Source organism: Rhagoletis pomonella, unplaced genomic scaffold (assembly GCF_013731165.1).
Source record: "Rhagoletis pomonella isolate Grant_MI unplaced genomic scaffold, Rhpom_1.0 Rhpom_scaffold_00008, whole genome shotgun sequence".
NCBI lineage: Eukaryota > Metazoa > Arthropoda > Insecta > Diptera > Tephritidae > Rhagoletis > Rhagoletis pomonella.
The window spans coordinates 14218134-14230901 of NW_023458562.1; the positions used below are offsets into that span (position 1 = coordinate 14218134).

The 12768-nt window shown below is 38.7% G+C and overlaps 1 protein-coding gene across 1 annotated transcript; it reads right to left on the minus strand.

The window, feature by feature from the left end:
- Positions 1 to 891: 891 nt before the first annotated feature.
- Positions 892 to 3192, minus strand: LOC118745085 (P protein-like). The gene has a single exon (XM_036478622.1). It carries the CDS (start codon positions 3190 to 3192, stop codon positions 892 to 894), a length of 2301 nt encoding a protein of 766 aa, XP_036334515.1.
- Positions 3193 to 12768: the final 9576 nt, after the last annotated feature.

Sequence of the window (12768 nt, forward strand, 5' to 3'; positions counted from 1 at the left end):
TCACCCTGTATCTATACTAACATCGCTTTCGTTGACTTCTAAGTTATTCCAGTTCTAAAAATATCCTTAAAAGTGAAAGCATTCACATGCAAATCCTATTAAATAACAATTAAAAATCGCAAATCCGCAAAATATGACGTTTTCTCAAATTCTTTATACACTACCTACGCACTGACTTTCGGCCGAGAATTTTTAATAAAGCAGATTATGATGAAAGACTGGCACAGCGTATGCACATTACATAACAATGTTCACAGGAACATGTGAAAAAATGTTTACATGCGTGTGTAGATGTGCTTTCTCAAGGCCATGTTAAACATCTCTGCACCGTTCCAATTTTAGTATAATGGTCTCAAACATGAGGATGGGAACAATAAGGCCGGTGTGATTGACCCTATATTTCAAAAATACCTCATATTTTTCATAATTTTTTTTATTTTAATTGTAGGATTAATGTTTTCGCTATTGATTTTTTATTTTATATATATACTAGGGTGGTACTTAAATGTAGGAAGCAAACTTTTACATCACATTTCCTAAGCCTCAACCCTTACGTCGATGCTACTATAGTCAAGGATATCACACATAAATTTTGGTCGCGATTGGAGGCGGTTAAGGAGTGTAGCATAAGGGTAAAATTTCAGATTACCCTATGAAGACGCCTTAACCGACTCCATTCGAGATCAAAACTTATATATTTATGATATCTTGTGATACCCTCGACTTTAGTAGTATCGAATTTGGGTATTACATAATAAACAAATGAATTCGAATTCCTAACTGAGTTTCAGTTACATAAAAAGCTTTATTTAAACACACAATTCACACACAATAGAAATACATACCGTTAAAGAAATAAATTAATTGTTTCATTTAAAAACTATTAGCAGTTCAATGCCAATGGCACAAGACATGAGCAATCATCAGATAGACGGTGATGCTCAACACACACACCAACATAATGGGAAACCCCACTTTGCAGTAATACAAGAAGGGAAAGTTGTAGCCATGCTTCTCCGCCAAACCCGCACAGATGACATTTGCATAGGTGCCACTAATTGTGCTAATGCCGCCCAGACCAGTGCCAAATATGACTGCCCAAATAAGTGGCTGCACCGGCAAATGCTCCTGTTCTATATCCTCAGTGGCAAGTATTACAGCATGCAACATCATGGGGCTAACCGAGGAGTTGGTGAGAAAGGCAGCACAAAATGCCGAAAACCACAAGACGATTAAAATGGCAACACTTAGGCGTGCGCTAGAGCTGCTATGCCTAATAAGATTGCCCATCACATTGCCAATCACATTGAAGAGCCCCAATTGCGAGGTAGCCTCAGAGAAGACGAACACGCAGGCGAGAAAAAGCATCGTCGACCACTCAATGCGACCGAGTATACCATCAAAGTCCTCGGTGTCTGCCAGTATGAGCAGCAATATGCAGGCGAGCAGTGCGGTCCATGCTGTGGAAAGATAGTGCACATTGGGAAAGAGATGCAGCGAGATGAGCACAAACACGAAGAAGAATACAAAGCAGCATTTGATGAGCAGTACTGAGTTGGTTATCTTAAATTTTGCCTTGAGTGCGCTCACCGTCTCCTTGTAGTCCGACGAGGGTGCTGGCATTTTGCCAATTCGCTTCAAGCGTCTGCGCAGTCGGCGCACTTTCGACAACACCGTTGCACGCATGGCTTTCTCGTCCTGCGAATAGGGGCTTATACTCTTGGCCGTACGCGACCAAACTTTAATGACGCGACGTAAACGCTCTACTTCGGTGCCGTCCCTAAAGCGCATACTGTTCGAATCGTTATAGATGATACGCATATAGACGTAGGCGCTGGCGCCCGCAATCAGCGTACCTGGTAAGATGTGCTCGATGAAGACGAGCCAGTCAATGCCCTCGCGGCGTAGTACCTCATATTGTGTAACATAGTCGCTCGGTGTCTCACCATTTGGCGTCAGCGTAGCACCGACATTCGACGAGATGATCAGGCAGGTGAGCAATGGCAACGGATTTAGTTCCATCAATTCGCAAATGCGCATCGTAATCGGCGCAATGAGCAGCGTCATGAGTATGCTGTCAAACAGCGAAGAGCCAACAAATGTGATGAGACAAAGGCAATTTAGTATTGGCCAAATATGGCCATTCGAAATCTCGTATATGCGTACGGTGAGATAGTCGATGATGCCGGTCTCTGCCAAAATGGCAATGATGAGCGTAAAGCCAAAGAGTAGCAACAGCACCTCAAAGTTGATCCAGCTGATGATGGTGCGCAACGAAGGACGTAGATTGAGCACCGCGAGCATGCTTATCGAGAGCGTACAAAAGATGATGACGGCCAGCGCTCGATGCACAATATCCAGCATGAGCACTATATAGAAGCCCATGACCAGTATTAAGGCAATAGCAATGCCAATTTCCAAATTGATAGGCGTCGGCTCGTAATAGAATCCCAGTGAGAGTGGTTCTACTATATTTGTTTGTAAGCTAATTAGTAGCTTTTTGCTGCCATTTGCTGATAGATTCTGCAAAGTGAAGAGTTTTGTTCGCTCTATGAGATGTATTTGCTGCAAATCCGTCGAATTAACTAAATTCAAGACCCACATTTTGCTGACATCATGCGGCGCCATTCCATTATGCCCCGCTTGCACCAGCTTAATGGTCAAAGTGCTTTTATGCTCGCCCATTTCAATTAGCTCAGCTTTAGAAATCATTACAAATGGACCCGTTAACTTGATGAAGAATCCTGTCGCTGTGGACTCCTCCGGCACATGAAATATCTTCGTCGTGCCATTTGGCACACAAATAAAATTCTCAACGGTATGTTCGTGTTCGCCTTTGATCAACAGTAGACTAGTAAAGATAATCCAAAACACAAAGAGCACAGCGATTTTTACTATGCGCATATATTTACTCTTCTTTCTTTGCTTGGCTACTTGCACATCAGCATCGGTCTCATCCTCCTCAGCCGCTGAAGAAAACGAAGTTACGCTCAGGTCGTCGTAAGCGGAGGCGGCACCGCCGTGCAAGCGTTGATCTCGTTCTCCATCTAACGCCTCGGTTTGTGAGACTTTTACAGCTGCATTTACAGCAGATTTCGGCATTCTTTTGTTTAAGCTGCGCCATTCGACAAATTCTATATCGGACTCCAGGGAATCGTGGTCGTCCGCTTCATCTTGCCTCGCTGTCGTCATTTGCGTACTGTGCTTAATATAGGAATGCCAAAACGGTCGCAGCGGATTGCGCACTTTGGCGTTTTGAATTGAATTCGAAGTTTTTAATTTTTTTCTTCAATAATTTTGGAAAATAAATTTTTGTTTCGACTTTTTGTACCGATTTTTCTTACATTGGCAGGAAATGAAAAGCGCAAATGATTTTGTTACGATGAATTTTGGGTTCTGTTTTTGGAACTCATTGGCGGGGTTGCCTAAATTAGTGCAAAATAAGTTGGTATCGATGCATGGGAAAATTGTGGTCTAAAAAGTCGAAAGATTATTAAAATGATACGCACTTACATAGCAAATTTCACTTTCAATAAAAATTCTTCTTGAACCCAAGCCAAAAGAGGAATTGTATCTCCCATTAAAGAGCACCGAGATCTGATTTCTCGAAATGCTTCAACTTCACATACATAAACTGTCTGCATACAGTTAATTTTCTAGTCGATTCTTTGATTCCCCCAAAGTATAGCCTTGTAAATGGAATTCACTCGGACGCAGTCGACAAAAATCGGCAGAATTTAAGTGAGTTTATTTATTCGATTACTGACCTTTTGAAGCTTTTGCTGTATGCGATTATTGTCGGCTAGTGTAAATGTTTTGGCAACTCTATTTCTGAGACAATTTTCCAGTGGACAAAAATCAGCTCATGAGAAGGGAGTTTTATGAATACTAGGAAAGAGGCCGGCAGGTGAATTATGGAAGTCACTCGACTTTACGGGAAACTAAATATATATGCTTTTTTATAGAGATGGAAAATTTAACCCAAAAAATCCGTCTTTTTCTGTCCGGTTTTCCCCGAACACTATGACAGTATGAACGTAAGTGTCCTCGTGTCTAGTGCTGCCTAATTTCTGCTTAAACACTGCAGACTGGCCTCCTCGCACGCTCTAAGCGCCAAAGCTTCTTTCAATCTTTGTCGTTGATCACTGAATCACGGACAAGTACATATGGCATGCCCTACGTCTTCGTAGGTGTCCGGGCCACAAATTTCGCAAAAAGGATATTCCTCGTGCCCGAAGCGATGGAGATAATTTTTAAAGCTACCATGGCCGCCAATAACTTGCGTGAGATAGTAGTCTACCACGCCGTGCTTCCTACTAAGCCATATTTCAAGCCTAAGAATGAGCCGATGAGTCCATCACATCTTGCTTTCCGCTGTGTCATACCCTGTTATCTTTTTCAGCTCCTGCAAGCCTCGCGATCAGTGTTTGGAAGATCTCGTTTTGCTATATAAAGCTCGTGTTTCTCTTGTGTGGCCATATAAATTCGGTATAACTCTGCTATAACAAGAGCAGCACCTTCCGACACCATTCTAAATGCAGAGCACACACATAGAGTACAACGACGATATGTGGAGAAGAAAATTCAACGCGGTAGCTCCAGATTGTTATTAGTTGACTACAAACGTAGAGTCGTTTCAGAGTATTCCGGACTATGTGCTAACTGTTCTGCAAATAATTAGTATTCTACCTACCACTGCGCTATAAATTATAGTTGCTTTTAAATATTACGGAAATCTGAGGAATAAGCCTTTACTTGTGCCAACCGCCTTTAGTCGAATTGCGAAAGATACCCCATAAGACTATATTCTTAGTCATCTAAACCAGCTGTATACTTGAATGGAGATTAGTTGCGATTGCTATGCCCTACCAGCCTAAATGACGGCGAAAATACTTTAAAAACTACACACGGTTTGGGGCATCGGTTTTGTCTATCTTTCCTTTAAATACCCTGTCAAACAAAGTCCTCGAGGTTATGACTTAATACACAAACCCTTATTAAAAGGGGTGTAGCTTAACCGCAATTATATTTAAGTTAAACTCAAGGTCGTTGCATTTACCCTGAATACGAATGAAGGCTGCAAGGTCATTCAATTATTCAGCTGGCATAGTTTATCGGAAAATTCCTGATCTTCCTTCATGACCATCCTCCACAAACGAGAGAGTCTGATCGACTTCAAACTGACACGAAACGTGAGAGGTAGTTGTACCTGTTGGCAGCAAACAAGGCCCATAGGTATCTTGAAGTACGATCCATCTGAGGAGCCCGTTTCAGACAAGAGAGACATCCACCTGTGTGCAATAAAAGTTGTGAGCCAGGCAGCGCCACGAAAGTATGACGCCGAAAAGCTGCAATCGCAACGGTTAGCGGAGAAATTTCTCATGCAGCTTTCAGCCCTGCTTAAACAATCCACTTCTCTTCAGCTTAATATAAATGAGAAGTGGCATATTTTCTCACAATCTCCATGAAATGCTGGGGAAGAGATCAGTGGCTACTAGCGTCCACGCAGATCACGTCTTGAAACGCTGCTGCATGGAAATATCCAACTGATTGGGCTTTACCAGTCCTGGCAAATTCGCGCGGAAAATATAGCTTCGTGAACGGTAGCGCAATGCTAGCAACCAAAAGATCTATGTGGCACAGCAAGCCAACTACATTAACCTAACCCTTCTTAATTCTTCAAAGCATTTTAGGAGTATAGCTTCCCAGTGACTCTCTCTCGAGGACATCGCATATCCTTACTTAATCTCGATTATAAAAGGGCACATGTCACCCCAAATACAAAGGGAATCTTTCATAATGCTATCTCTGGAAATATTTCTGATACAGTACCGGAACTTGGTATGGAGATCTATAAAATCAAATTCATATTCATGGAAGAGGGCTGTACTTTGAGTTGTACTTTGAAAATATTTTGGAAAGGGGTGCCACCTGTTCGAAAAGTTAAATTTTAATTAATTAATAGCAATTTATCTGAAAAATTAAACTACACGTAGGAGGGTTGCCACCTGCGACTTGAATTGAGGGAATTAGGTAATTGGAATATATATTACAATATGGGTATCAGACGTAAACTGCTTTCCTTAGGTTTTAGTTGGAAAATATTTCGAAGAGGGTTGCCGCCTGTTTTAAAAGTCGAATTTAAATTAATTTTGTGTTCGTATAGAATAGCAGCTTATGTCGAAAGGGCTGGCTTTAGTATAATGCGACATTCGCAGCACACGATTGCGAATGACTCACTAGCGCCGAGCCGTTGAAGAGCTTTTGGCAAAAAACGTGCAAGAAATAGTTCCGATACTAGCAAGTCAATATTCTTATTAAGTCTCATCAAAAAATTTCTTGTCGTTTAAAGAATAAAGGGAATGCCGCATTATACTAAAGCCAAGTTCCCAATATAAGCTACTATTCCATATGAACACAGAATTATATTCAAGGTAAAGTGTCAAATTGAAATACAATTATATTATAAGTTAAATACAATTATATTATAAGTTAAAAAGTTATTATTATATACGTTTTAATCAAAAGAGGCTTGATAAGGTTTTATTTCTAAGCTACATGTGTATAGCAGGGTTTCCACATATGCTTTAAAAGTCCAATTTAACTTGAATTATTGGAATTACTTGGGTAATTTGAATACAAATGTATATATGACAATGGCTTCGTTTCTTTATACATTCCGGATAATCTCATTTCACAGCCGGAATAAACAGAATGTGTTTGAAATATACGTTAACATATCATTAGGAACGTTCTAAAGAATAAGTAAACAAAAAAGTTTATTCCAAACGTTCAGAATGAATAAAGAAATTCAGCCAATATTAGCATCAGATAAAGGGGGTTTAAAAAGGTTGCCAACTATTTAAAAGGTTCATTTCTAAACTGTATGTAAGTAAGAAAAAGTATCACAAGAAGAGGTTTAAGTAAGTTTTAGTTTAAAAATATTTTGAAGACGGTTAGAAAAATTTTGTATCCTCTGTTTTTTTGCTTAGTTTAACAGCCGGTTTCACCAGCAGTTTAAATGGAAAATAATTTTTTATTTTCTGTCAATTTCCACATAAAATTTAAACAATTAAAATCATTTTTCACTTAAATGGCCTTCGTGCAATTGGCTGTAAGTAGGTTGAGTTTAATTGAAATAAACTAGCACGCAGAAATTTCATGCACTCAGCGAAGCGGTTGAGGGCGTCTAGTATTTTAAATAATTTTACAAACATTTTTTTATGAAATAAATATCTTCACAAATCCTAAACATATTCACTAAAATGCGACAATCGGGTATTGCAAAGGAGAAAACTTCACAGCGACTATCAACTTCAGTGTCATCCAAAAATTGCAAACTTGTCAGTTGCAATGAAATATACCCAATAGTCATGCACTCTTTCTGAATTTTTTATTTCTTGGAAATATGTTGAAAAGAAAAACAGAAAAGGTAAAAGGAAAATAGAAACAAACTGCACTACAAGAACTTATGTACTTTGCATACATTTTTTATTTTTCATACTTTCGCATTTTCTTCCATACTTCAAGTTTCAACACTTTATCCTCTTCTAATGGAGTGGCACTCTCATGCCGACACCTTTAAACGAACTTTGCTGGTGCTGCTGTGTGAAAATAACTAACGACATGTGTGAATTTCGGTTTCAGTTCACTCACTCAAAAACGCTTACCTTTCCCGCTTCAAATTCAACACGATTTTTGGTTGCTGTGGTGCGTCACCAAAAGCGGCATTCGCCACAAAAGCTACCAACCCACTAAGGATACCTCAAACACCTCAATTTACACGTAAGCACACACACACACACACACAGGTGCATACACAGCTTGCCAGCCGCTCTGTGGGCAACTCAATTTGCATGCCATCCGCGTGGAGGCTCTTGTTTATTTGAGGGCGAGTGGGTTAATGCCATAGCTTATCTCAGGCGTCCCACGCAGAAAAGGTTTAAAACAAATTTCAACACGTCAGCGGAGGAAAAAAGCGAAATTAAAGCATCTGGTATATTTATCCCACTTTTGGGTGATATTTTTGACACCTCTCAAGCTGATAACTGGTATTACGCATTTATTTGTATGTGTGGTGGAGTGCTGGAGGTATTTTGAATTCTAAGCGCATGATTAGGAATACACACATATGTATGTATGTTAATATGTATCGTACCAATTTATGACGCATTCTTCGTAAATTGAAACCCACTGCCTCAAAAATTGGTTAAAAAATCGGTTATCTTATTGAATAATTTCTGCTGGATGTGAAATCCAACAAAGCGGAACCAATATGGCGGACTTATGCAAAAGACTTATTCCTCTTATGTGACCGAAACGGGTTTAATGAAATTTTTTCATGTGTTTGAGTCGGTCCCTGTATAGTTTAAGTTCACAACTTTTAACGCGAGGTGGCGCTGGATTCGAGTTATTACTCAAAATCGTATTTTCGTATTTGTGATCCGATTTGACTCATATTCGAGATATATGTATATGTATTGGTAACAATAGGGGCAATACTAAATATTGCAAAAAAATATGCGCAAGATGGCGCTGGAGCCGAGTAATTGCTAAAAATCGTCAATTCGGAGGCACCAGGATTCAAAGTCAAATTATACCCGTTAAATCAACCATCAGAACCATTGCGGTCCTTGCATTATGGTGACTAAATATAATGTGGACCAATGATACTCACCAGTTTGGAAATTGCCACCAACTATACTATACAGATTCAAGGACGATTCACCATCGAGCCGCAAAGACTTCTTCCCGGTATAACGCTTTCGTCAGGTTATTTAAGACTCCTTCTGTCGACCACAAAACCAAACGTGAATGTGAATTGTTGGCGGAAACGTTGGTCCAATCGTTTCAATAAAAAAATTAATTTTGGGCGGGACGAAGTTCGCCGGGTCTGCTAGTTTAGCATAAATTTATTTAAAATTTTGAAATGGTGGCTTTTTTTTATAAAACGGTTTTAAAATAAACTTTTGCAAAGCCAAAAGATATTTTATTGCAAATATTATCTCAAATTTGATTTAAGTTTTGAAAGCGGTCATCTTCTTCTTCTTTATTGGCGCTGTAACCGCCGAAGCGGTTTTGGCCGAGTCCAAAACAGCACGATAGTCATTTCTCTTCTGTGTTAACAGACGCCAAATGGAAATGCCAAGTGAAGCCAAGTCCTTTTCCACCTGGTCTTTCCAATTCAGAGGAGGCCTTCCCCTTTCCCTGTTACTACTTTCCCTGTTAATACTTTCAGAGCAGGAGAGTTTCTGTCCATTCGAACGACATTGCCAAGCCAACGGAGCCGTCGAAATTTAATTCGCTGCACTATGTCTATATCGTTTTAAAACTCATTAGAAAAAAAAGCTTGCTAACACCTCTTTCGTTTTGTTACGCATATATTGTTCCAACTTTCCATCATAATGTTTTCGAAATAAGGATTTTTAATCAACCGTTCAACAAAAATTAATTGCAGTGAATTTAGCTTTAAACAGTTTATTCCCCTAATCCCCTAATTAATTTAGACTTTTAAAAGTCTGGCAACCATATTCAAAAGTATTTTCGAAATAGCGCTTTCTTAACGCTTTGATTGACAACCATTATTATTATTATTATTATTATTATTATGGGTCATATGCACCCCGACCTCTGAAGTGATCAATTGTGCGTGACCCTCCGCCCTATAGGGGAAGGCTTTTAATGTAGCGTAGCACTTTCAAGGGCGTTTTGCTCCAGACTTTAAATGGATTAAGTGTAGCATCCCCCAAGTGAGCTAGTCTGCGCCTAGAAAGATCGTCACATTCACAGATAATGTATTCTGGCGTTTCTTCATCCAGCTCACAGAAGCGACAGACTTTGGTTTCTGAAAGATTCATTTTACTGAGGTGATAGCGAAGGGAGCAATGTCCCGTATAGGATCCGGTCTTCACTGCCTAAGTTTAGGCCTTCGCTGCCTAAGATGAGTGGTTTTTTGAAGCTTCTTTTGAAGGACAGATAAATCGTTTGGCTTCACTCAGCTCTGGACATTCTATCCAGTTCCTTTTGAACTTTTTGTCTATCCAGTTATTTATGATCTCCTATATGTGTGCGTTGGTGAGCCCACGAAATGGTTCTGGACCATTAAATACTGCGGTAGCGCCTAGCTTCGTCTGGCAGTCAGCGTTCTCGTTGCCATCAAGTCGTTCATGCCCCGGTATCCATCCTAATAAAACAGTATTTTTGACACCAAGAGTGTTTAGAATCTTAAAGCAACCAAATATACTAGCTGGGAATTTATTTTGTGAGACTTCGTTGCCAGTAGGGCTGATGTCTGTCCGACAAAATATAGATATATTTCTAGGATGTCCTTCTTCTAAGGCATTCTCTGCAACTAATTTCTATTGCATAAATCTCCGCATGAATGATGGTTGGGTAGCTACCCATTGGTATCGATTTTTCAAAGTTCGGCCCAAATATGCCACCCCCAGTTTTACATTTATCAAGTTTAGATCCATCTATGTACCAAACCTCTCCATTTGGTTTGGTTATGGGTTCCCTGTATTCCAGAGAGCTCGATCTGCAATGTGTACCTCAAATTTTCAGAGATTTCTAGTTTGGGAACTATTGCGTCACGCATTTACAATATGGGGTCGTTGGAGAATTTCATTTGGACCCCCATGTGACCCGTCATATTTCCTATCTTCAAATCAGAGGTGTTTAGGAGTCTTGGTGCCGCGGTGGTCGCCTGTTTTTCTATTAAGTGCTGAGTGCATTAAACCAGGTCATAAATTATCGGTGTGCCAAATTGTATCCAAATCTGTTCAGCTATTTTAATGTGAAAGGGCAACAAACATACACACGTACTCACAAAATCGGTGTGCCAAATTTTATCCAAATCTGTTCAGCTATTTTAATGTGAAAGGGCAACAAACATACACACGTACTTACAAAATTCACAAAATCACGTAGGACAAGATCAGCAAACCGACAATATCAGCAAAGTGCAACTGAGCAGACATTAACTAAATAAAATAAATAATTCTAATTATTTGTTCAATTTGTGAAAATCGCCGCAGAACTCACGATGGCACTCAATACATAAATATGTACATATATCTTTCCATATATTTTTGTTAGCATAAAATATCTTTTAGCTGCAATCGGCCTCGTTGCGCACGATTGGCTGCAGTGAGGTTGGTTGCTTTGGTACCACGCTGCTTACATATGTACACATATGCATGTATGCTTATACTTTGAAATCATCATTAGCCATTGGCTGTCTTATGATTTACGTTTTTTTTAGCTTTTTGTGCTGCAGCGACTCAATAAAGAAATCAAATTTTCCAACCAACGCATTTTCACTGAATCCGAATTAGAGCACATCAATTCATAGAAAAGGAAAAGCAAAATACAATGCCAAGTCTTGTTGACTTGTTATTTCTTTAGTCCATCGAAGGCAAGCAATTGAAAAATTCTTAAAATTTAGAAAGTATAATTGATTTAAGCATCTCACAATTTCCATTAAATTTACAATTTCTGTCAATTAAATTGTGCAGCGATGCATAGATTATGCTATTTCGACACTAATTGTTTAAATGATATCTATTTGCATATGCATAAATAATTGAATGTGTAATTATTATTCATAAATGAATGTATGTATGTAATTCATAAATTCTTTGAATGTTAATTTACGTTGAATTAATTTCCTTATATTACTCATACGCTACGTATGACGCAATAAACGTTCACCACGTTAGCCAAAATTTTCCAGGTAATGTTTAATTAAAAAAATTTCGACAAAATTCTAACGAAATTCTTACATGCAACACAACCGACTATTTCAGTGAAGACCTCTAGTTAGTAACAGAAATGTTCATAAAAGTACTTGCATACATACATATAAGTAAATGTTAGGTGAGTACACAATAGGGCGGGTAAATTTGTTTACTATGTGCCTATAGCATAGGAGGATTCTACATGTAATTCTGAGAAAATTTGCCGAAGAAACTAAGGGTTTAAAATCAATTTGGAGTTTGTAAAATTGCGAAAATGGCTTCGAAGAAAATGTGAAAATATTCACATTGCGACCTCTGGTTTAAGTTTTAAGGAAAAGTTTGTGCAGAAATGGATTACTCATACCAAAGAACCCCTTTTAGCGTGTTTTTATACAAAATTTAAACACTGCTCTACAACACTACAGCAAAATGCTAAGAAACTAATTTTCGCAGTTTGCTAAACTCGAAATTGGTTTTAGACCAATGGTTTCTTCGGAAAATTTGCTTAGAATTTCAAATATAATTCTTCTGTGCTATACGCGCGTAGTCGAAAAATCTTCCGTACAAATTGCCCCGCCCTAGTACACATATGTCAAGCAGACCAAGATTAATTATCTTTGTGCACTTAATTTGTTTTTTTTTATATTTTTCGATTTGGTAGATATACGGGTAAGCATCTTTATGAATGCGCGTTAAAATAACTCAGTTTATTACATATTTCATTTCAAACAAAGGTGTAGATATCAACATCCACATCTATAAATTTGGGATCAGCCCACTGCAACTGGTGCGTTCAGTGTAAACGCAATTTCACTATTTACAGCAAAGTTAAATAGGGCGTTATGTCTAATGTATTAATAAACACTTATGTATTTCTGAACCATACTGCAGTGAAACCCGCTTTGAACAAGAAACAGTCGACATAGTTCAATGAAAAAATAAGGCTTTCTTGAAAACCTAAAAAATTAGCCACACACCATAAATCTAATTAGATTAGCTTTATTTTAGCAAATCCCACTTGCTTACATAT